This window comes from Hylobates moloch, unplaced genomic scaffold, assembly GCF_009828535.3.
Source record: "Hylobates moloch isolate HMO894 unplaced genomic scaffold, HMol_V3 SCAFFOLD_22, whole genome shotgun sequence".
Lineage (NCBI taxonomy): Eukaryota > Metazoa > Chordata > Mammalia > Primates > Hylobatidae > Hylobates > Hylobates moloch.
This window is the reverse complement of record NW_026652297.1, coordinates 47,368,005-47,393,653: the sequence shown is the minus strand read 5'-3', so window position 1 is coordinate 47,393,653 and position 25,649 is coordinate 47,368,005. Positions and strand designations below refer to the sequence as shown.

At 46.7% G+C, this 25,649-nt stretch overlaps 1 protein-coding gene across 2 annotated transcripts; it reads left to right on the top strand.

Moving 5' to 3' along the window:
- Nucleotides 1-7,070: 7,070 nt before the first annotated feature.
- CHRNA6 (cholinergic receptor nicotinic alpha 6 subunit) lies at nucleotides 7,071-24,877 on the top strand. 2 transcript variants are annotated; one of them, XM_032143623.2, is made up of 6 exons: nucleotides 7,071-7,499; nucleotides 10,938-11,077; nucleotides 18,681-18,725; nucleotides 20,436-20,545; nucleotides 20,648-21,626; nucleotides 24,168-24,877. In XM_032143623.2, the coding sequence occupies exons 1-6, from the start codon at nucleotides 7,427-7,429 to the stop codon at nucleotides 24,297-24,299; spliced, it is 1,479 nt and encodes a 492-aa protein (XP_031999514.1). In that variant the 5' UTR covers nucleotides 7,071-7,426; the 3' UTR covers nucleotides 24,300-24,877. The 2 variants fall into 2 exon arrangements, with proteins under 2 accessions (XP_031999514.1, XP_031999515.1); XM_032143624.2 differs by lacking the exon at nucleotides 18,681-18,725.
- The last annotated feature ends 772 nt before the right edge of the window (nucleotides 24,878-25,649 follow it).

The window sequence follows — 25,649 nt, the reverse complement described above, 5'->3', positions numbered from 1 at the left end:
GAGGCTGAGGCAGGAAAATCTCTTGAACCCAGGAGGCGGAAGTTGCAGTAAGCCAAGATCCTGCCATTGCACTCCAGCCTGGGCAACAAGAGTGAAACTCCGTCTCAAAAAATAAATAAACAAATAAATAAATAAATAAGATTGCCCACACCTTTAATTCTGAGGCACATTAAAATTTGAGAATTGCTAATCAGGAACCATCATATCCACAGATTTTCAGGTTTTTTTCTTCAAATGAACAAGAAATTGGTATACTTTTTCTGTAAAAGCAGTCATAGTTGCTGGGTCTCCCCACTGGCTCCAAAAGCCTGTCATTATACCTATCAAAATGTTATTCTCTGGAAGAAGAAAATTAATGTGCATTGCCCCTATGTATTTCAGTAGCTGCTGTTAGTTACATTTTCTAATGAAATCCTCACCACAATCCTGGGACATGGTGTAGTGGGCTGAAGGGTGGCCCTCCAAAAAAATATGTTCACATCCTAACCCCTGGTACCTATGAATGTGTCCTTCTTTAGAAAAAGGATCTTTGCAGATGTAATTTAATTAAGAATCTAGAGATGAGATTATCTGAGATTACCTGGGAGGCCCCAGAATAACCAGCTTGCTTGTAAGAGACAGAAGAGGAGAAGGCACAGGCACAGGGAAAGCAGCCCAACCACAGAGTCAGAGGCTAGGGTGATTCTAGCCAGGAGCTGGAAGAGGCAGGGAAGGATCCTCCCCTAGAGCCTCCACAGGGAGTGTGGCCTTGCCCTAACACCTTGATTTAAGACTTTTAGCCTCAGTCAGGCGTGATGGCCCATGCCTGTAATCCCAGCACTTTGGGAGGTCAGGAGTTCAAGACCAGCCTGGCCAACATGGTGAAACCCCGTCTCTACTAAAAATACAAAAATTAGCTGGACGTGGTGGTGCATGCCTGTAATCTCAGCTACTCGGGAGGCTGAGGCAGGAGAATCACTTGAATCTGGGAGGCAGAGGCTGCAGTGAGCCAAGATTGCGCTACTGCATTCCAGCCTGGGCGACAGAGCAAGAATCCATCTCAAATAAAAAAAAAGACTTTTAGTCTCAGAACTGTGAAAGAATGACTTTTTGCTCTATGAAGTCACCAAGTTGGTGGTAATTTGTTACCGTGGTCCTAGGAAACAAACACACATTGGTATTGTTATTTTCATTTGCAATCACAGAGCTGGATCTACTATAGTAGAACAAATTTTATTATAATAACTGCTGTGTTCTAGGACAATGATAACTAAATTTATTGTTTTAAGGGACTTAAAATTTAGGAACATTTCCTTCTACCTTGAAAGGCCCAGAGATGATTGTTAAAGGCTGGAGGGAAATAATAGAAGGTTATTATTGATAGAAGACTCTCAAAGGTCTGTATAGGAATCATTCTGGCTGCAGGGGTGTGGCCCATGTGCTCTCCACCAGCTCTCAGCTTCAAGATGTTCATGGCACAGCTAGCAAGAGCACAGCCAGGATGGGTGTGGCTGTCATTGGCCACTGTCCCAGGGTTGGGAACTTGCCTAATATTAGTTTGTGGCCTAAGAGGGCACTGTCCCCAGCTCCCACTTCTGTCTCGCATTATGTCCACTGTTTCAACTCCCTGTATTAATTAGCTTTGGCTTCCTCACCTTGTGGAGTGGAACAAGGGGATCAGTGGTGAATAATGACGCAGGTGGAGCTAACCGCGGCCCGTGTCAGTAACAGCTTTCTAGAAATATATTGAACTTATAAAGTATTTATGGATCAAACAGCACTTTTGGATCGCCTTAAGGTTAAAATATAGCTTTGATATAGACAGACCTAGATTGGAATTCCAACTGAGCCACTGATCAGCTGTGATGGACCTTTAAGCGAGTCACCTTGCCTCCCTGAGTGTCTATCTCCTAACCTGCAAAATCGAGTCTTGCTTCATGGAGCTGCTGCGAAGATTAAAAGAGAGAATTTAGAGACCCTGGCATGGTGATTGACACACAGCACATGCTCAGAGGAAGCTCTAATTATTATTCAATGTCTCAACATTTTCAACACAGTTTTAACTTTCACTGCTTGACTCCATCTTAGGTTCTAAGCCTCTCTTTTTTTCTTAAAATTTAGATGGACAAAAGCTGGGCATTGTAGAGTTAATTTGAGCCTGCCTTATAATTAGTGATTTATTAAATGTTTCTTTGTGGTTTACAATTAGCATTTAATTTGAATACTTACCCTACTGCTGTTTCATTTTCCCTGCGTGATTTGGACATGTCAAGAGTGGTGGATGTGAAATACTACCGACTAGGGATGTGGAACATGTGAGAGTTAATGACAGTGGATATTTTAAAAAAGCAGATGGGATCATTAAATTATTGATGTTGTTTTTTGCTGCAGTGGAGTTATAAATAATACATGTTTAAAGGGCTATTTCCTTTCTATTTCTTTATGGACAACTAAAGAATGTTCTCATTTTGAGTTTAAAGAGAACCGACAGTTGGAGAAAGGTCAACAAAAATGTTGATTCGTGCAGTTTCTATGCCAAAAAACCCTCAAACTTCAAACAAGAGCATAGCCAATTTTATAGAACCATATCAAATCATTTTTATTTTCAGAGCAGAATGAGCCACTGGATTTAATTTAGCAAATGGGGGTGGAGGGGAAGCTTGAAATAATTTTTATAATAAAAGTTTTGGCCGGGCGCAGTGCCTCACCTCTGTGATCCTAGCACTTTGGGAGGCAAAGGTAGGCGGATCACAAGGTCAGGAGTTTGAGACCAGCCTAGCCAACATGCTGAAACCCTGTCTGTACTAAAATTACAAAAATTAGCCAGGCGTGGTGGCAGGTGCCTGTAGTCCCAGCTACTCAGGAGGCTGAGGCAGGAGAATCGCTTGAACCTGGGAGAGGGAAGTTGCAGTGAGCCGAGATCGCACCACTGCACTCCAGCCTGGGGTGACAGAGTGAGACTCTGTCTCAAAAAAAAAAAAGTTTCATATTAAACAGTATCAACCTCTTTTTTTTTTTTTTTTTTTTTCAGAAAATCTCCAAATTGAAATAAGCGTCTATGAATAAAATAGAAAAAGAAACCCAACAATTATTCCCTGAAGCCTATCAGTTTTAACACATTAGCTCTTTAGAATGTATTGTTTATTTATTATTATTATTATTTTTGGGGTCAGGGTCTCATCTCACTCTGTTGCCCAGGCTGGAGTACAGTGATGCAATCACAGCTCACTGCAGCCCTGACCTGCACTCAAGCGATCCTGTCACCTCAGCCTCCCAAGTAACTGGGACTACAGGCATGCACCACCACACAGCCAAGAATGTATGATTTTTTTTTTTTTGAGATGCAGTCTCGCTCTGTCGCACAGGCTGAAGTGCAGTGGTGCGATCTGGGCTCACTGCTAGCCCCGCCTCCCAGGTTCACGCCATTCTTCTGCCTCAGCCTCCCAAGTAGCTGGGACTACAGGTGCCCGCCACCATGCCTGGCTAATTTTTTTGTATTTTTTAGTAGAGATGGGGTTTCACCGTGTTAGCCAGGATGGTCTTGATCTCCTGACCTTGTGATCCGCCCACCTCAGCCTCCCAAAGTGCTGGGATTACAGGTATGAGCCACCACGCCCAGCCCCAAGAATGTATGATTTTTTAATAGGGATCGTATAGAGTGATTGGGGACAGATACTGGGGGAAACTATGAAACCAACTATGATTACCCTCCACCAAGGTTTGGCTTTTTATGGATCTGTGAGTTCCCAGAAGTCATATGCAAAATTCTGTTTAATCTGCATACGTATTTGGGGAGGTATAGGATCCATAGTTTCTTTCTATTTTTTTTTGTGTGTGTGTGACAGAGTCTCATTCTGTCACCCAGTATGGAATATAGTGGCATGATCTTGGCTCACTGCAACCTCCACCTCCTGGGTTCAAGTGATTCTCCTGCCTCAGCCTTCAGAGTAGCTGGGACTACAGGTGTGCACCACCACACGTGGCTAATTTTTTTTGTATTTTTAGTAGAGATGGGGTTTCACCATGTTGGTCAGTCTGGTCTCAAGCTCCTGACCTCAGGTGATCCGCCCACCTCAGCCTCCCAAAGTGCTGTGATTACAGGCGTGAGCCACCACGCCCGGCAGGATCCATAGTTTCAATCTGACTCACGGACCTGAAAAAGTTAAGATCCACCCTGCTTCTTATTTCTCTTTAAAAATGGCTACGAGGAATGAGGGGTAACATGGAGTGGGAAATAAGGGGCAGGAGACACCAAAGCTCTTCCAATATTAATTAGCCTCTTTCCGTCAAAGGCTCCATGTATCCCTCCACCTCCCTTCATCCTTTCCACCTCGCTAAACTATGGACAGCACTCTAAAGTTTAGACTGTTTCAACAACATAGCTGAACAAAAACTAATTCCTGGAATATGAACATGAAGTAGTATCAAGTAACACCAGGAAAAGACAGAATGTCTTTAAATCTTTTGTTTTTTTATTTATTTTTTGAAAACATATTTATTTTCTCCCTATCCATGTGTTTGCTTTTAACTTCTATCTCTGCAATTTTCTTTTCTTTTCTTTTGAGACGGAGTCTCACTTTGTCACCAGGCTGGAGTGCAATGGCGCGGTCTCAGCTCACTGCAGCTTCCACCTCCCAGGTTCAAGCGATTCTCCTGCCTCAGCCTCCCGAGTAGCCAGGATTACAGGCAAGTGCCACCACACCCGGCTAATTTTTGTATTTTTAATAGCAACGGGGGTTCACCATGTTGGTCAGGCTGGTCTCAAACTCCTGATCTCAAGTGATCCTCAGGCCTCGGCCTCCCAAAGTGCTGAGATTACAGGTGTTGAGTCACTGTGTCTGGCCTGATCTTTGCAATTTTCAAAAAGAGTTTGCAGCAGGATAAAAACGCGTAATTCAATGGCAAATCTCAAGCATTTTTCTGATGATGGGGGCATAGTTTAAATGTTTTCTTTGAATGGAGAATGTATTTTCTTTATAAGCACTTAAACTGTATCCTTCTTATAAGCCCAGGCTCCAAGAGTTACTTAAATATTGTGGTACCTATTTGAACTGGCAAGACAGTGAATAACAATTACATGCAAAATTGGTAGAGAGCGATTCAATGATTTATATTACTAAATTTAATCACATTTTCTGATGAGGACAGGCTGAGGTAGCTTCAGTGAGTTGCCCAGTATCCCCCAGGCGAGTCTCAGGACCAGAGTCCAGCTCTGGGTTTCTCTGACTCCAAAGTCCATATTCTCTCTCCTGCGTTCCTCACCTCTGTGGAGCTCTTCTGCAACCTCTGGAACATGAAGCCGCCCATCCTCCTGCTCTGCACCCTTGGTTATACTGGGACGCAGTTCGCCTATCCTAGAATGGAGCAAGCGCTGACTTTTGGCGTATTCCAAAGGACTCCTCCTCTGGAGTGGCTTTTTTTTTTTTTTGAGAAAGGGTCTCTGTCATCCAGTCTGGAGTGTAGTGACATGATCACCTTGAACTCCTGAGCTCAGGTGACCCTCCCACCTCAGCCTCTCAAGTAGGTGGAACTACAAGTGCATGCCACCATGCCAAGCTAATTGTTTTGTGTATTTTTTGTAGAGACAGGGTTTCTCCATGTTGCCCAGGCTGGTCTCGAACTCCTGAGCTCAAGGGATCTGCCCGCCTTGGCCTCCCAAAGTGTTGGGATTATAGGCATGAGCCACCACGCCTGGTCTTTCTTCAGTTCTAACTCCTGTTTAACCAACACTGATATCCGGTCAGAGGCTCAATTAATTAGAAACCCGCTGACATGGCCGGGCGCGGTGGCTCACGCCTGTAATCCCAGCACTTTGGGAGTCTGAGGCGGGTGGATCACGAGGTCAGGAGATTGAGGCCATCCTGGCTAACATGGTGAAACCCCGTCTCTACTAAAAAATACAAAAAATTAGCCAGGCGTGGTGGCAGGCACCTGTAGTCCCAGCTACTCGAGAGGCTGAGGCAGGAGAACGGCGTGAACCCAGGAGGCAGAGCTTGCAGTGAGCAGAGGTCGTGCCAGTGAACTCCAGCCTGGGCGACAGAGCAGGACTCCTTCTCAAAAAAAAAAAAAAAAAAAAAAAAGAGAAACCCACTGACATTAAACTTACACAGAAAAGAGGAAAATTATAAGAAAACAAGTTTAACAAGGATATTTATTTATTTATTTATTTTTGAGACAGGGTCTCACTTTGCCACCCAGGCTGGAGTGCAGCGATGCCATCTGAGCTCACTGCAGCCTCTGTCTCTCGGGTTCAAGCGATTCTCCTGCCTCAGCCTCCTGGGCAGCTGGGACTACAGGTATGCACCACCATGCCCGGATAATTTCTGTATTTTTGGTAGAGACGGGGTTTCACCATGTTAGCCAGGATGGTCTTGATCTCCTGACCTCGTGATCCGCCTGCTTCGGCCTCCCAAAGTGCTGGGATTACAGGCATGAGCCACTGCGCCTGGCCCATTTATTTATTTTTGAGACAGGGTCTTGCTCTGTCTCCCAGGCTGGAGTGCTGTGGTGTGATCTCAGCTCACTGCAGCTTTGACCTACCGGGCTCAAGTGATCCTCCCACCTCAGCCTCCCAAGTAGCTGGGGCCACAGGCATGCCCACCACGCCCAGCTAATTTTCTGTTTTTTGTAGAGACGAGGTTTCACTATGTTGTCCAGGCTGGTCTCGAACTCCTGGCCTTAAGAGATCCTCTGCCTCATCCTCCCAAAGTGCTGGGATTAAGGCATGATCCACCGTGCTTTGCAATAAGAATATTTAACTAAATGTGAAAATATCCAGGTGGTATCCATTCCTCTCATTCTCTGACATCTAGTCTCTAGTCATGGATGATCACTGAAGTCAGAAAGACAAGGCCCTGGAAACCCTGGAGTCAGAAAAAAACAAAAACAAAAACAAATTTCTGTTCTCTCCAAGCTGCACTCATTAAGACAGAAATGAGGATTCATATTTTAGAAAGTTTTCTAACAAGGTTAAGCCTTGATTAACTGGAGAACTCCATGAGTCAGAACAAACTTGTTGGGACCTAGCGTGAGCTTTACCTGTAGTTGGAGCTCAGTGAACTCCCCTAAGATTACGGTCGAGATTGCACCACAGAAAGATCTCAGCCACTCACAGGTGTTCATCCTCCCAGGGTCCTGTCTACCCCAGCATTTCCTTTCTGCTTTTCTTCCCCTTTCTTGCATGAAGAGACATCTAGGCTGATAGGAAATGTGATGACTCATCTGACATCAGATCGAATCCTTTTTATTCGCCCTTCATGTCTGCCTCAGTCTCTGATCCTGGGAATAACCGTGTGAAGTCCTGGGGATGTTTTGATTTCTGAGAAGACACACACGGATTGCAGTGGGCTTCTGATGATGTCAAGGTTGGATGCATGTGGCTGACTGGTAGCTCTTTGTTTTCCACAATCCTTTGCCTAGAAAAAAGGAATCCAAGTGTGTTTTAACCATGCCGACCAGCAAGGGATTCCTTCACAGGGGCTTGTGTCTCTGGCTGTGTGTGTTCACATCTTTCTTTAAAGGTAGGTTTCATTTCTGCTTTATCTTCTATTCCCTTTTTAGCTCCCTATTTACTCTCTTTTCTAGTTGTGCTTGAGAAGATATATTAATAAAAGATTCTATGGTCTGCATAGGAACCACCACTGTTACAACTGCTAATTAATCTATTTGGTTTTTATTTGTTAGGTGTAACACAAAAGATGAAACCTGAGGGGTAGGGTGGGGAGGAGAGGACCATGAAACATAGTGCAAACCCAATTAAAATATAATAAGAAGAATGATACAGCTTTCTATTCATCTCTGCTGTGGCTGTATTGAGCTTATTTATTTGTAGTGATGTTTAATATTTTTTCAAAGTGGTAATTTATTTGTTAGCTGATATTATTACTCAGTCAATGAACTCTTCCATTTTGTAGGTAATCATGTTTGTTTGGGGACACACATCACATGATTATGCTGAAACGTATCCCATGAGTAAGATCATTCATTTTAAAAGTTACAACTTAGAAACGGACCACTGCTGTTCTGCTGAACAAAATCACATTTCCATGCTGTTAGGTTTGCAGGGCACTTGCTTTTCAAGGCTGATGGAGGGTTTATCTGCTATAAAATGTCTTAAAGAGGAAGAAAATCGGTAATGAGGAAGATTATTTATTGTCTGTCATGGAGAAATATGTTCATCATGATCAATTATGATGGCAAGAATGATGTTTTACCTTAAATTTGTCCTTCCTGCTAAAACCCTAGTGTCTCAGTGTTTCCTAAGGCATTCGTCAGGCAACTCTTTCCATTTAGTAATTTAACAGAGATCTTTCCATTTATGTTGCCTAATGAGCTTTTCAATCTCGTTCCATTTTTTTCTTTCAATGTATAAATCCCTTTGAGAAATTTGTGCAGTCCTATGTTAGGTATCAAATTTAAATTCTGTGAGGGAAAATGTAGAGAAGGTAGTAATGAAATGAATTATGTCAAATGAGGACAAGTAACCCCACTTTTAAGGTTTTCTTGGAAAAATACAAAGAGATATGCATAAAGTTATGGTCTAGAATTTAGTGACTGAAAGTGCTATTATTTAAGAACCAATTTCAACTTTTAAAAATGTTTCAAGTGGCGGGGCGTGGTGGCTCACGCCTGTAATCCAGTACTTTGGGAGGCCAAGGCAGGTGGATCACAACGTCAGGACATTGAGACCATCCTGGCTAATACGGTGAAACCCCGTCTCTACTAAAAATATAAAAAATTAGCTGGACGTAGTGGTGGGCACCTGTAGTCCCAGCTACTCGGAAGGCTGAGGCAGGAGAATGGCGTGAACCCAGGAGGAGGAGCTTGCAGTGAGCTGAGATCGTGCCACCGCACTCCAGCCTGGGTGACAGAGTGAGACTCCATCTCAAAAAAAAAAAAAAAAAGTTTCAAATAAATTTGCCTTAAAAATCTTGCATTCTCAGAAATCTCCACAATAACTGAATTTCAAAGTCGATTTTTGTTTTATTTTAAGTTCTGGGGTACATGGGCAGGATATGCAGATTTGTTACGTAGGTAAATGTGTGCCATGGTGGTTTGCTGCACAGATCAACCCATCACCTAGGTATCAAGCCCAGGATGCATTAGGTATTTTTCCTAATGCTCTTCTTCCCTGGACCCCCTCAAGAGGCTCTAGTGTGTGGTGTTCCCCTCCTGTGTCCATGTGTCCTCATTGTTCAGCTCCCCGTTTCAAGTGAGAACATGCAGTGTTGGGTTTTTTGTTCCTGTGTTAGTTTGCTGAGGATAACGGCTTCAAGCTCCATCCATGTCCCTGCAAAGGGCTCGATCTTGTTCATTTTTAGGTTGCATAGTATTCCACGGTGCATATATACCACATTTTCTTTCTTTCTTTCTTTCTTTTTTTTTGAGACGGAGTCTCACTCTGTCACCCAGGCTAGAGTGCAGTGGCACTATCTTGGCTCACTTCAAGCTCTGCCTCCCAGGTTCATGCCATTCTTCTGCCTCAGCCTCCCAAGTAGCTGGGACTACAGGCGCCCGCCACCATGCCCGACTAAGTTTTTGTATTTTTAGTAGGGGTGGGGTTTCACCGTGTTAGCCAGGATGGTCTCGATCTCCTGACCTTGTGATCTGCCCACCTCAGCCTCCCAAAGTGCTGAGATTATAGGCATGAGCCACCGCACCTGGACTATACCACATTTTGTTTATCCAGTCTATCACTGATGGGCATTTGGGTTGATTCCATGTCTTTGCTATTGTGAATAGTGCTGCAGTGAACATACGCATGCATGTATCTTTATAATAGAATGATTTATATTCCTTTGGGTATATACCCAGTAATGGGTTTGCTGGGTTAAATGGTATTTCCGGTTCTAGGTCTTTAAGGAATCGCCAAATTGTCTCCCACAATGGTTGAACTAATTTACACTCTCACCAACAGTGTAAACGCATTCCTATTTCTCCATAGTCTCTCCAGCATCTGTTTTTTTGTTTTTTTGTTTTTTTTTTTAAGACGGAGTGTCGCTCTGTGGCCCAGGCTGGAGTGCAGTGGCGCAATCTCTGCTCACTGCAAGCTCCGCCTCCCAGGTTCACGCCATTCTCCTGCCTCAGCCTCCCGAGTAGCTGGGACTACAGGCGCCCGCCACCATGCCCGGCTAATTTTTTTGTATTTTTAGTAGAGACAGGGTTTCACCGTGTTCGCCAGGATGGTCTCAATCTCCTTGTGATCCGCCTGCCTCGGCCTCCCAAAGTGCTGGGATTACAGGCTTGAGCCACCTCGCCCGGCCTGACTTTTTAATAATTGCCATTCTGACTGGCGTGAGATGATATCTCATTGTGGTTTTGATTTGCGTTTCTGTAATGATCAGTGTTGTTGAGCTTTTTTTCATGTTTCTCGGCCACATAAATGTCTACTTTTGAGAAGTGCCTGTTCATGTCCTCAAAGTTGATTTTTTAAAAGAACATGACTTGCGACGACCATCATGAAACTACTAGTTATTTCAGTTTCCTTGGTGAAGTTAAGCACCTTGCTGGTGTAGCTACAGATGTTAGTTGATTCAGTCTTTTAGACAAGAAAGGACAGGATTTTCCTGAATTACTGGAAAGGGTCTAGTGCCATCAGTAAGACTACGAGTTACTTCAGTGACATAAGCGAAGATTCCAAGCCTTGTGTCTACTCCTTTATATCTGCAGTGCCTTAGACTTTAAGAAATGCTCTGACCAACATCATTTTCTTTGATATTGCTCTAGTCCTGAAATGCAGGCATTGCTGTTTTTATCTCCATTGTAAAGGTGAACAGCTGAGGCACAGAGGGTGGGGTGAGATGGGCACTGGTGGAGCATGCACAGGTGGTAACAACACCAGGATGCAGTCATGGGCTGGGACATTCGCTCCCCACAGGGCCCGGGAAGAATTGCGTAGAATCTCTGCAGTGGCCAGTGGCCCGGCTGGCTCTAACTCTCCCCTCTGTCTGGCCTCACAGGCTGTGCGGGCTGTGCAACTGAGGAGAGGCTCTTCCACAAACTGTTTTCTCATTACAACCAGTTCATCAGGCCCGTGGAAAACGTTTCCGACCCTGTCACGGTACACTTTGAAGTGGCCATCACCCAGCTGGCCAACGTGGTGAGTGCCCTCTGATCAGAGCTTTCCCCAGCATTGTTACACTTTTGCAGGTGGTAAATGAAGGAATTTTAGAAATACAGATAAATGCAAGTCTACAGGAGATCTGGCCCTTCAAAGCCATCCATTTGGGAGGCAGGCGGTTTTCCCACCAATGCTGTAACTGTCTATGTGAGGCAGTGTTTTTCCTGGAAGTGCTTTCAGAACCAGTTTATGAAACAAAGAGTTGCAGGGGAGTGAAAGGGAGCTAACTTCACGGGGCACCCATTATGCACCAGATGCCTGTTTACACTGCGTGGCCAACATCTTCATCTCACTGCTGAGGAAATGGAAGCTCAGGTAAGTGACTTTCCCAGGGTCATACAACTACAAAATGGCAAAATTGAGATTTAACTCCAAAGCTCATGCCCTTTTCACTCCACAGTTAAAAAGTTGCTTTAAGGCCGGGCGTGATGGCTCACTCCTGTAATCCCAGCACTTTGGGAGGCTGAAGCAGGCGGATCCCTTGAGCTCAAGAGTTCGAGACCAGCCTGAGTAACATAGCAAGATCCTGTCTCTACAAAAATGCAAAAATTAGCCAGGTGTAGTGGCACATGCCTGTAGTTCCTGCTACTAGGGAGGCTGAGGTGGGAGGATTGCTTGAGCCCAGGAGGTCAAGGCTGCAGTGAGCCGAGATTGAACCACTGCACTCCAGCCTGGGTGACAGAGGAAAAAAAAAAAAAAAAGAATTGCTTTAAGTCTTGTATGTTACATGAGAATGAAAAAAGTGCAATTCCATTCAGAAGCCTTGGAAAAAAAAAAGAGGTTGGGAATTTGAGGATCTTAATTTAATTCCTTGCTACCGTGTTCAAGGGCAAGTAGGACTGGAGCTCTTTCTTTTGGATAATCTTTGCTCCCCCCATTGCGGGGAGAGGAAGTGGCAAGACCCATACTCTTGGGTACAGCAAGGTCTGGGCTCCAGGGCTCAGACCAAATTCCAGGAAGATGCAGGCTTAGGAAGCAAGGGATGCCTGAAGTGTCTCCAGAGAGGGGCGCTAGAGCATTCCTGAGACTACAGCACGCGGAGGGGGAGCCCTGCTCATCAAGTCAGCCCCAGCCATGGATGGCGAAGGGATCTCCTTCCTCCCAGACTTTGCTCTGTGGGTGATGCGGCTGTGGCCCTTCTGGGTACACCTGGGGAAAGACCCTAATGACAGGCATGAGTCAGACCCCACCACATTCTCCAGTCCATGCTTCTCAGTGGATGAAGTCAACCATGGTCCAGGCCTCTGTCTGTGACCAGGCTGAAAATGTGCATGCACTCGCTGAAAAAAATAAAGCCAGATGTTTCCCCTCACCTGGATGCGCCCTTCCATCCTTTAGCGAGTATTTATTTGGTGCCTGTTCTAATCCCCTTCCCAACTCCAGTAGCTTTGTCTCCTGCTAGGCTGGAAGTTCTTGCTGTGGACTGGGTAGTTGTGAACCAACAGCTGAACTGAGTTTCCTCTGAAGTCTGTGAGGGCTACCTCACTGCATGGCATCTCTCCATAACCCTGCTGGACACGCCCTTGCAGGAGGTTATTCTGAAGATGGGGGTGAAAGGGCTGGTAAATGCAGATTTTGACATTTACATTTGATTGCAAGTATCAGAGACTAAAAGTAAACCCACAGCCTTTACAAAACAAGTTTATTCCTTTCTTATGCAACAGAAATCTAAAGGTTAACAGTCCAGGAGATTAATATCAGTCAGTTTCACGGTGTTAGTGGTTGCACATGTATGTTCAGTTGCCCAGGTTATGCACCGCACAAATCTAGGGGCTGTCACTCCAATGGACTGTGGTTCTAAAGGCATAAACCAGATGAGGCAGCAGTGACCAAGTTTCCTTCCTTCTTTCTATTTCACCACCCTTTGCACGTGGCTTCTTCCCTCAGCGTTGCTTCATGGTTCAAGATAACTGCTGTATTCCCATCCTCACATTCACATTCTTGGCAAGAAACATAAGGAAGGGAGAAAACGGGCAAAGTGTACATCCTAGACTTCTATGACTTCCATAACAGTTGTTGCTTTCCATCTCATTGACTACCTCCAGCTGCAAGGCAGACTTGGAACTGCAGGTTTTTAAAATTGAATTTTTATTTCTTGGGATCATTATAGATTGACATGCAGTTGTAAGAAATAACAGAGGGATCCCTTGTTGACTCTGCCCGTTTCTCCCACTAATCTGCCCTCCAATTCTGAAATTTTCTCATTTCAACGATGTTATACGTAACTGGAATCATAGAGTAGGTAAACTTGTGGGGCTGGGTTTTTCCCTCAGCATCATCCTTTAGAGATTCCTCCGAGTCGCTAAGTGTATCATTGTATCCTTCTTGTCGCTGAGTAGTACTCCAGGGTGCTTTGTTTTTTGTTTGTTTTGTTTTGTTTTGTTTTTGAGACAGAGTTTCACTCTGTCACCCAGGCTGGAGTGCAGTGGTGTGATCTTGGCTCACTGCAACCTACACCTCCCGGGCTCCAGCGATTCTCCTCCCTCAGACTCCCAAGTAGCTGGGATTGCAGGAATGCGCCACTACACCCGGCTAATTTTTGTATTTTTAGTAGATACGGGGTTTCACTATGTTGGCCAGGCTGGTCTCGAACTCCTCAGCTCGAGTGATCTGCCCGCCTTGGCCTCTCAAAGTGGGGATTACAGGTGTGAGCCACCACACCTGGACCATGGCGCTTTGTTTAACCATTAACTTGTTGAAGAACATTAGAGCTGATTCCAGTTTTTGGTCTATTACAAATAAAGCTGCTGTGAAGATTTGTGTACAGGTTTTAGTGTAAATATAAACCTCCATGTCTCTGGGATAAATGCCCAGGAGTGCAATAGCTGTGGGTTGTCAGGTGAACTTGGGGTGGCCAAGAGAAGTGGCACAGCCAGGAAGCTTTGTTGCCCCTCCCTTCTGGAAGGCCTTGGAAAAGGCCTGCTGTCTGATCCCCAGCTTGGCTCTGGAGCACCAAGGCTTTACCTGGAAGTGTGTTTGTGTCATGCAAAATGACCTTGGCCAGAAAATTTTCTGGTTTCTTTCAGTGAAGCAGCAAGGCCAAGTGCCCCTTGGAGGGATCCAGTGTTTGTGCTGGCCTGGCATATCTGAAATGACAAAGATAAAGCCTTGGTGTAATGCAGCCCACTTGGTCTTTTTGATCCCAGTCTCCGAGTCTGCTGCTGCTCCAGAAATGAGTCCATTTGAAATCATAACTCAAAGCCTTTGATGCAGCTGCCGTGTCAATGAATTGATTTTTCCAAGAAGGAGGTACAGGGTGATGGCACCAGGAATGGAGTTGATGCTGTGGGCCTTTGGACTCCTCCAGCAGGGGTGTCTGATAGTAGTGCCATGCCCATTGGTGGGATCTGGAACTGGATGGAGAGAGAGTATGACTTGCCAGACAGGTCCTGCTCCATAGGGTCAGCTGACATCTCTGAAGGTGTCCACATCCCCATGGGCCATGTCCATACCACCTGGAGCTTCTCCGAGCCTGTGGAAGTGAGGCTGTGGAGTTGGCTATTGTCAATTGATCTCAGCCTTCTGAACACAGTGTGTTCATTCAGAGACAAAGCAGGCTTTGGAGGGCAGTTAGGAATTATGCCCTCACCCCCAAGGCCTTCCTGGAACCGAGACTGTGGAGTTAGTCCATTCCTGACCAACAGTGAGTGGATTTATGGACATGGCCCCTGCTGGACTCTGCAGATTGCAAGGGGACGCTCATCAGCAGAAGGCATGACCGCAGGCTTGTGTAATTGTAAAGCCATGAATTGGTTGACCAATAGATAAGTACAGATAATTTCTTTGCTTCCTGGGACTACAGGAACCCATGACTGTAACTCCTTTGCTGACCTTTCAAACCCCCGGGCTTACCCTGTCTTGTCACAGGCCCATTTGAAAGAGGAAGCCCTGCAGGGTTTCTGTTTAGAGTTTTCCAGGAGGGGCAGCAGTGGGGATGGAGTAGGGGAGAAGAGAACTGCAGGGCAGCTACGTGGCCCAGGGGAAGCTGGTGTCTGAGCCTGGCCAGCACTCCCTCGGCCACCACCATGGAGCTCATTTACTCTGGAGGGTGCCTGGGTGTCTTGGGAAGCAAGGTTGGCTGAGGAAGACTTGTGAATCTACTGCTGGCCACTGGGGACATACCCACAGCCACCAGGCTGCTGGGCTGTAAGGCTGCTCAAGGTGCGAGGTGTGTCTTTGGTAGTTCTCCCACTGAGAGGTGGCAGCTTAGGAACTCATTACATTTGGGATGTCACCTGGAATGCTCTTCCTTCACACAGCCCTGACTGTCTTCTGGTCATTTAAGTATCTGCTTAAACATTACTTTCTCAAAGAAGCCTTCTTTGCCCATCCCATCTAAAATAGATGTGTGTGTGTGACTGCGATTATGTGCACATGTGTGCATGAGCATGTGTGCATGAGTGTGTTTGAGTGTGTGCATGTGCACCAGTGTGTGAGCCTGTGTGTGAGTGTGCCTGAGTGTGAGTGGGTATGAGTGTGTGCATGAGCATGTGCGTGTGCATGTGCACGAGTGAGTGTGCACCAGTGTGTGTGAGTGCACATGTATGAGTGTGTGTGGATGAGAGTACATGTGACTACAAATGTGTATGAGAATTCATGACTGAGTATATGAGTGTGCATAAGTGTGTGTTCACAAGTGTGTGAGTGTGCATGAGTGTGTATGAGAGTACCATGTGTGCATGAGTGTGTGAGTGCATCAATGTGCATATGTATGAGTGTGCATGTATGTGTGTGTGTCCACACATGGACCATTCCATCCCTCTTTGTCTTCATAGTGTGTCCAGAATTGGTGGGTTCTTGGTCTGACTTCAAGAATGAAGCCGGGGACCCTCGCGGTGAGTGTTACAGTTCTTAAGGTGGCGTGTCTGGAGTTGTTCGTTCCTTCTGATGTTCGGATGTGTTCGGAGTTTCTTCCTTCTGGTGGGTTCGTGGTCTCGCTGGCTCAGGAGTGAAGCTGCAGACCTTCGCAGTGAGTGTTACAGCTCTCAAGGCAGTGTGTCTGGAGTTGTTCTTTTCTCCCCGTGGGCTTGTGGTCTCACTGGCTTCAGGAGTGAAGCTGCAGACCTTCGTGGTGAGTGTTACAGCTCATAAAAGCAGCGTGGACCCAAAGAGTGAGCAGTAGCAAGATTTATTGCAAAGAGCCAAAGAACAAAGCTTCCACAGTGTGGAAGGGGACCCGAGCAGGTTGCCACTGCTGGCTCGGGCAGCCTGCTTTTATTCTCTTATCTGGCCCCACCCACATCCTGCTGATTGGTAGAGCCGAGTAGTCTGTTTTGACAGGGCGCTGATTGGTGCGTTTACAATCCCTGAGCTAGACACAAAAGTTCTCCACGTCCCCACCAGAGTAGCTAGATACAGAGTGTCGACACAAAGGTTCTCCAAGTCCCCACCAGAGTAGCCAGATACAGAGTGTCGATTGGTGCATTCACAAACCCTGAGCTAGACACAGGGTGCTGATTGGTGTGTTTACAAACCTTGAGCTAGATACAGAGTGCCGATTGGTGCATTCACAAACCGTGAGCTAGACACAGGGTGCTGATTGGTGTGTTTACAAACCTTGAGCTAGACACAGAGTGCCGATCGGTGTATTTACAATCCTTTAGCTAGACATAAAGTTTCTCCAAGGCCCCACCAGAGCAGCTAGATACAGAGTGTCGACTGGTGCATTCACAAACCCTGAGCTAGACACAGGGTGCTGATTGGTGTATTTACAATCCCTGAGCTAGACATAAAGGTTCTCCACGTCTCCACCAGACTCAGGAGCCCAGCTGGCTTCACCCAGTGGATCCTGCACCAGGGCTGCAGGTGGAGCTGCCTGCCAGTCCCGCGCCGTGTACCCGCACTCCTCAGCCCTTGGGTGGTCGATGGGACTGGGCGCCGTGGCTAGACATAAAGGTTCTCCACGTCTCCACCAGACTCAGGAGCCCAGCTGGCTTCACCCAGTGGATCCTGCACCAGGGCTGCAGGTGGAGCTGCCTGCCAGTCCCGCGCCGTGTACCCGCACTCCTCAGCCCTTGGGTGGTCGATGGGACTGGGCACCGTGGAGGAGGGGGTGGCGCTCGTCGGGGAGGCTCGGGCTGCACAGGAGCCCATGGAGGGGGTGGGAGGCTCAGGCATGGTGGGCTGCAGGTCCCGAGCCCTAACCTGCGGGAAGGCAGCTAAGACCAGGTGAGAAATTAAGCGCAGCACCGGTGGGCTGGCACTGCTGGGGGACCCAGTACACCCTCCACAGCCGCTGGCCTGGGTGCTAAGCCCCTCATTGCCCGGGGCAGGGCCCGCTGCTCCGAGGGCCAAGCACACGCCCACCCGGAACTCCAGCTGGCCCGCAAGTGCCATGTGCTGCCCCATTTCCTGCTGGCGCCTCTCCCTCCACACCTCCCTGCAAGCTGAGGGAGCCGGCTCGGGTCTTGGCCAGCCCAGAAAGGGGCTCCCACAGTGCAGTGGTGGGCTGAAGGGCTCTTCAAGTGCCGCCAAAGTGGGAGCCCAGGCAGAGGAGGTGCGGAGAGTGAGCGAGGGCTGTGAGGACTGCCAGCATGCTGTCACCTCTCAACAGGACTTAACGCTATCTTATGTTGTAGTATAGATGTATTAGTAATTTTATGTCTCCCCATCTAACAGCTAAGACACATGAAGGCAGGACATTTTCCCAACTTCTTATTGCTGTATTCCCAATATTTATAGAGCACCTAGTGGTTACTCAATAAATATTTGTGTAGTGAATGATCGAAGTGGTGGCTTCGCTGGGGGTGAGTAGCAGCTGCCAGCTGGAAACCCCATGGTGGCCGAGGCTGACTTTTGTTTTTTGAGATGGAGTCTTTGTAGCATGGGCTGGAGTACATTGGCATGATCTCCACTCACTGCAACCTCCACCTCCCTGGTTCAAGCAATTCTCCTGCCTCAGCCTCCCAAGTAGCTGGGATTACAGGTGCCCGCCACCACACCTGGCTAATTTTTTGTATTTTTTAGTAGAGACGGGGTTTCACCATGTTGGCCAGGGTGGTCTCGAACTCTTAACCTCAGGTGATCCACCCGCCTTGGCCTCCCAGAATGCTGGGATTACAGGTGTGAGCCACCGCGCCCAGCTGGCTGAGGCTGGCATTTCAAGGTAGGATCCCAGGGCAGGGGTCTCAGGACTCAGAGCCCGGAGAGCCCTGAGGCACAGTCGAGGATGGGAGGTATTTAGGGAACAGGCAAAAACACTGTGCAGGGTTGGAATCCTCACCACTTTCTGCAGCATCTTCCTCCCTCCTGCTGTCGCTCTTCTTTTCTTTCTTTCCTTTCACGGAACTAGAAACCTTTATGGGCTGCAGAGATCGGAAGCACTTCACAGAAGAGGTGAGACTTGAATCAGCTATGAAAGAGTTTAAAGCCACATTGCCTCTCAAAATCCACAGGGCTGGAGCCAGATGTGAAAATGCGGCCTTTCTGCTTGCATGCTGAATGCTTTCACACATTGCCTTTAAGTCTTCTTCCATTGGCATGAATAAGTCAGATTTGGTTCTTTTTAGTTGTAATTTTTGCTCTAAGTCTCACCTCTATGGCAAGCACATTTGAGGCTAAAAATATGATTTCTTCTTCCCAGGATGAAGTAAACCAGATCATGGAAACCAACTTGTGGCTGCGTCACGTATGTGCCTATATCATGTGTTGGCTTAATGATGTTGAATGGATAAAACCCACAAGCACTACCTTGTTCCATCTCCAACTGGTTATAGAATATAAAATATTATCCACTAGGTCATCTCCAAAGCCTAAAGTTCAGCTCTGGTAATAGCTGACTTGATGCATGCTTCACAGGTGCAGACACCTAGTGACAGAGGTCCCTCTGACATAGAGATTTCCATCCTTCCTGGTTGCTGCTCTCAGACCTTCCACTTTTCTGTAACTTGAGCTCCAGGGTCTGATCTTGCCTGCTCTTTGATCTCTGCTTGACCAGGCTTGGAGAAGTCAGTAGCTGAGCTTGGAAGCATGTACGTGAGATTCCCAGCAGCTGGTTTTATCAGTTATACCTTTCTTCCTTAAGAAAGTCTTGGAGGGGTGCAGTGGCTCACGCCTGTAATCCCAGCACTTTGAGAGCCCGAGGTGGGCGGATCGCCTGTGGTCAGGAGTTCGAGACCAGCTTGGCCAACATGGTGAAATGAAACCCTGTCTCTAATAAAAATACAAAATTAGCCTGGCGTGGTGGTGGGTGCCCGTAATCTCAGCTACTCGGGAGGCTGAGGCAGGAGAATCACTTGAACCAGGAGGCAGAGGTTGCAGTGAGCCAAGATTGTGCCACTACATTCCAGCATGGGCAACAGAGCGAAACTCTGTCTTGGAAAAAAAAAACAGAAAGGAAGTCTTAATCGTTTATACAGATTTTTTTTTTAATTCAAAACTTATCATCATACCCTTGAACTTTTTGATATTAGAGCTATACTCCAGTGTGAGTATAGCTCACGGAATATGGAAGTTGAGCCTAAAATTTTGACCAGCTAACTAATAGTCAATACATAATTATCTAATGAAATATTTGCCTAAATCAGCTCAACTATTTAGCTCCCTGTTCCCCATGGATATAATTGCCCCGATTTTGATAGCGACCAATGCATTCTTCAAATAAGAATGTATTATTTTCACTTTGTTTTTTTTTTTTTTTGAGACGGAGTCTCGCTCTGTCACCCAGGCTAGAGTCCAGTGGCGTGATCTCGGCTCACTGCAAGCTCTGCCTCCTGGGTTCACACCACTCTCCTGCCTCAGCCTCCCGAGTAGTTGGGACTACAGGCGTGTGCCACCACACCCGGCTAATTTTTGTATTTTTAGTAGAGACGGGGTTTCACTATGTTGGCCAGGCTGGTCTCGAACTCCTAACCTCAAGTGATCTGCCCACCTCGGCCTCCCAAAGTGCTGGGATTACAGGCGTGAGCCACTGCGCCTGGCCAAATGTATTCTTTTTTCAACAACAACTGTTGAACCATCATAAAGTTAACACTAGAAGAAAGTTATTAAGAAACGAATTTTTTTTTTTTCCAGATAGAGTCTCACTCTGTCACCCAGGCTGTAGTAGAGTGACATGATCTCAGCTCACTGCAAACTCTGCCCCCCAGGTTCAAGCGATTCTCCTGCCTCAGCCTCCCGAGTAGTTGGGACTACAGGCGCTTGCCACCACACCTGGCTAATTTTTGTATTTTTAGTAGAGACGGGGTTTCACCATGTTGGCCAGGCTGGTCTCGAACTCCTGACCTCAAGTGATCTGCCCACCTCGGCCTCCCAAAATGCTGGGATGACAGGCGTGAGCTACCATGCCTGGCCAGAAAGTTATTAAGAAATTTTAAAGGCTGATTTATATTTATTTTAGATCTGGAATGATTATAAATTGCGCTGGGATCCAGTGGAATATGATGGCATTGAGACTCTTCGCGTTCCCGCGGATAAGATTTGGAAGCCCGACATTGTTCTCTATAACAAGTATGGGTCTTGACCACTGTAGCCTCTTTCCAAAGCTCCTGTTGGTGTATTCTGGCCTATCGCAAAGGGAGTGTTACTAATGGTGTCTGACTTGCTTTGCAGTGCTGTTGGTGACTTCCAAGTTGAAGGCAAAACAAAAGCTCTTCTTAAATACAACGGCATGATAACCTGGACTCCACCAGCTATTTTTAAGAGTTCCTGCCCTATGGATATCACCTTTTTCCCTTTTGATCATCAAAACTGTTCCCTAAAATTTGGTTCCTGGTCATATGACAAAGCTGAAATTGATCTTCTAATCATTGGATCAAAAGTGGATATGAATGATTTTTGGGAAAACAGTGAATGGGAAATTATTGACGCCTCTGGCTACAAACATGACATCAAATACAACTGTTGTGAAGAGATATACACAGATATAACCTATTCTTTCTACATTAGAAGATTGCCGATGTTTTACACGATTAATCTGATCATCCCTTGTCTCTTTATTTCATTTCTAACCGTGTTGGTCTTTTACCTTCCTTCGGACTGTGGTGAAAAAGTGACGCTTTGTATTTCAGTCCTGCTTTCTCTGACTGTGTTTTTGCTGGTCATCACAGAAACCATCCCGTCCACATCTCTGGTGGTCCCACTGGTGGGTGAGTACCTGCTGTTCACCATGATCTTCGTTACACTGTCCATCGTGGTGACCGTGTTTGTGTTAAACATACACTACCGCACCCCAACCACGCACACCATGCCCAGGTGGGTGAAGATGGTTTTCCTGAAGCTGCTGCCCCAGGTCCTGCTGATGAGGTGGCCTCTGGACAAGACAAGGGGCACAGGCTCTGATGCAGTGCCCAGAAGCCTTGCCAGGAGGCCTGCCAAAGGCAAGCTTGCAAGCCGTGGGGAACCCAGACATCTTAAAGAATGCTTCCATTGTCACAGATCAAATGAGCTTGCCACCAGCAAGAGAAGATTAAGTCATCAGCCGTTACAGTGGATGGTGGAAAATTCGGAGCACTCACCTGAAGTTGAAGATGTGATTAACAGTGTTCAGTTCATAGCGGAAAACATGAAGAGCCACAGTGAAACCAAGGAGGTAAATGTGTGTTCCCTCCACCCAGCCAGCTTGCACCCTTTGCAGCCTATGGGCACTCTGGAGGCACAGTCAGACCTTCAGTGTGACTTTTGCTCCTGAGAGGGTCAGGCAGCCTTGCTCTGAGACCTGGCTCTGTTATTATGTGGTTATGGGTGGACTGACAGGGTCAGACCTGCCAGTGGAGCGAGGTCAGATGCAACAGCCCCAGAGCAAATCTCCACTTCCAGAAATGTGAACTCAAGTAAAATTTGCTTAAAATAAACATTCAGGGCCGGGCATGGTGGCTCACGCCTGTAATCCTAGCACTTTGGGAGGCCGAGGCAGGCGGATCACCTGAGGTCAGGAGTTTGAGACCAGCATGGCCAACATGGGGAAACCCTATCTCTACTAAAAATACAAAAATTAGCCAGGCATGGTGGCACAGGCCTATAATCCCAGATACTTGGGAGGGTGAGGCAGGAGAATCGCTTGAACCCAGGAGGTGGAGGTTACAGTGAGCTGACATCATGCCCCTGCACTCCAGCCTGAGTGACAGAGAGAGACTCCAACTCAAAAATAAAAATAAACAAACAAACATTCAGGGCAACCTCAGTTAGTGAAACCAAGAGCCTCAGCCTGGGCAACATAGTGAGACCCTGAACTACCAAAAAAGAAAAAAAAATTAGCAGGTGTGTTGGTGCATACCTGTAGTCCTAGCCACTCAAGGGGCTGAGGTGGGAGGATTGCTTGAGCCCAGGAGTTTGAGGCTGCAGCCTGGGAGATAGACGACAGATCAGGGCCCTGTCTCAGAAAAAAAAAAAAAAAAGCCCCTGCACAAGAAACAGTGGCAAATAAAAAGGTAGAAAGAGAAAAGCTGCCCCAGAGGGAAGGAGAAATGAGTTCAGAGCAGCGTGCAGCCTGGGGGTGCTGGGAGATGTGGGAGAGGGCAGGAGTGCATTCGTTCCGGCCGCTCTGGCCTCACTTGTCCTACTTGAGAGGGATTTAGGTGCTGGTGAAATGAGCCCTAGGGATATTTTTAGCGTTCACGTACTCTGCTCCTGCTGTCCAGAGTCTAACTATAGCAGCATGTACCTCCTTCAGTCTCCAAAGACAGAGCTCAAGAGAATCATGCCAATTTCCCATACCACGTGGGTGACTAGCGGAGGGCATCTGAAACTCAGGCCAGGTGTCTAGGTTTGACCTCAGACTGTAGCTGCCGGCAGCCATCGCTCCTAGTGAAAGGATACTGTGAGACCAAAAGTCCGCCCTGTTGGTGTAGAAGGAAGATGCTGTGAATGGCTGTCATGCGGATGTGTCACGGGACAAGAGACCCCGGAAAAATTCACCTTCATAAAATTTAAAAGAAGACCCTCTCTCTACAAAAAATACAAAAATTAGTGGGGCATGGTGGCACATGGCTGTAATTGCAGCACTTTCGGAGGCCAAGGCTGGAGAATTGTTTAAGTAAGGCCAGGAGTTTGAGACCAGCCTGGGCAACATATTGAGACCCCGTTTCTAAAAAATAAATTTAAAAAAATTTGCCAAGCCTGTCATCCCAGCTACGTGGGAGGCTAAGGCAGGAGGATTGCTTGAGCCCAGGAGTTCCAGGTTCCAGTGAGGCACAATTGCACCACTCACTTCAGCCTGGGCAACACAGCAAAATCCTGTCCCTAACATTTTTTTTTTGTTTTTAAATCTAAGAAACAGCTGCTGTTGACTTAATCACTACCAGTTAGGGCTCTCAAGACACAAGTACAGAGACAGTGGCAGAAGGCTGGAGGGTCAGGGACTGGGAGAAACACAACCAGCTCTCCATAGCCAGCATCCCTTTGAGGGCTGGAGGGCTGCCTATTCCTGATAAAGTGGTTCTCAATCATACCGCATGTCCTCCACCCCCAGCAGCACCCCCTGCCTCAAACTCATTCCCCAGACTTGCCATGGAGCCAGACTACCCAGCGTTGCAAAGCATGAGTCTAGCTTTCTGAGCAGCTGCTTCTCGGGAGTGTCTCTTGCAGTTGGGGAAGTCCCTGGTGACCCAAGGAGTCAGGGCTTTGCCGCAGACTCTGCTGTTTGAGGCACTCACAGAGGCTGTGCATCTGCCCTCTGCAGATGAAGCAAAATTTCTTATGTGTCCTATACAGGAGACCTGGATTCACCAAATACCAATATTTGCTTTATTTTTATTTTTATTTATTTTTCGAAATGGAGTCTTACTCTGTCACCCAGGCTGGAGTGCAGTGGTGCAATCTTGGCTCACTGCAACCTCCACCTCCCAGTATCAAGTGATTCTCTTGCCTCAGACTCCCAAGTAGCTAGGACTACAGGCTCATGCCACCACGCCTGGCTATCTTTTGTATTTTTAGTAGAGACAGGGTTTCACCATGTTGGCCAGGCTGGTCTGGAACTCCTGACCTCAGGTGATCCTCCCACCTGGCTAATATTTGCTTTAAAATGTGCTGGAGGAATCTTCTTCGAAAAAGAAGCAGCTTATTGATGAAACAAAGCATGTTTCTTATGGTTTTGGTTTTTTAAAACAGCTCTTAATTTTTGTTTGCATTTCAGGTAGAAGATGAGTGGAAATACGTGGCCATGGTGGTGGACAGAGTATTTCTTTGGGTATTTATAATTGTCTGTGTACTTGGAACTGCAGGGCTATTTCTACAGCCACTACTTGGGAACACAGGAAAATCTTAAAATGTACTTTCTTTTATGTTCAGAAATTTACAGACACCATGTTTGTTCTGCATTCCCTGCCACAAGGAAAGGAACGCAAAGGCTTCCCACCCAAGTCCCCCATCTGCTAAAACTGATGGCTAGATGGAAAAAGAGGACTTTCTTGCACATTAGGAAGCGGAATATCCTCCAGCGTAGCACAGGGGGAGAAGTGAGAAGTGTTATGACATTAGTGCCCTGATTGGGCAGCACCCACGCCTACAGTATCAGGTCAGGTTTCTCGTGTCTGTGTGTTTGGCTTCTAAGGACAGGAATGACTTACAATACAGCCTAACTATGTAATTAACATCAAGCCACACTAAGAAGTTCTGCTGTACCTCCAGTGGATGCTGTTTCTCAGTATTATGACATGTGACAGGTGAACTCTGGGAATCGGACCTTGTAATATTTGTGAACTGTTTGCAACACTTGTGAACTATTGCATCCTTGATTTCTTGTGCATGTCTCTGTAACATAGCTCACCCTCCTCAGCATTATTTGATACATTGATTGTTTTTTTAAAAAAACAGTTTGGCCAGGTGTGGTGGCTCACGCCTGTAATCCCAGCACTTTGGAGGCTGAGGAAGGAGGATTGCTTGAGCCCAGGAATTCAAGACCAGCCTGGGCAACACAGGGAGACCCTGTGTTACAAAAATAAAAACATTAGCCACTGTAGTGTTTTGCACCTCTGGTCCTAGCTACTTGAGAGGCTGACATGGGGAGGATTGCTTGAGCTTGGGAGGCCGAGGCTACAGTGAGCCATGATCACACCACTGCACTCTAGCCTGGGTGACAGAGTGAGACCCTGTCTCAAAAATAAATAAATAAATAAAAACTACCAGACAGAGTCTTTCTCAACAGGCTGTATTTGCTTAGCATTCATCTGGCAAGAAGCTTAAGTGGAAACTCAGCACTGTGCTAGGCATTGCAAGGGTGACAGCAATGGGTTCTTTCTCACAAGTGCTTGTAGCTTCTTAGGAAAAGTTGTAGCTATGAAGACTGCAGGCCAGATGTCATCTGGGAAATGTCACTAGAGTAACCAGAATAGGAGAACACGATGTGACGTGGCCAGGCAAGCCTAAAGCAACCCCTTTGTTGTGGGTTGGAAAAAAGTTGTCTTTCTAGTCTTTTTAATTTATTTTTATTTTATTTTTTGAGACAGAGTCTTGCTGCGATGCCCAGGCTGGAGTGCAATGGCACAATCTTGGCTCACTGCAACCTCTGATTCCCTGGTTCAAGTGATTCTCCTGCCTCAGTCTCCCGAGTAGCTGGGACTACAGGTGTGTGCCACCACGCCCGGCTAATTTTTGTATTTTTAGTACAGATGGGGTT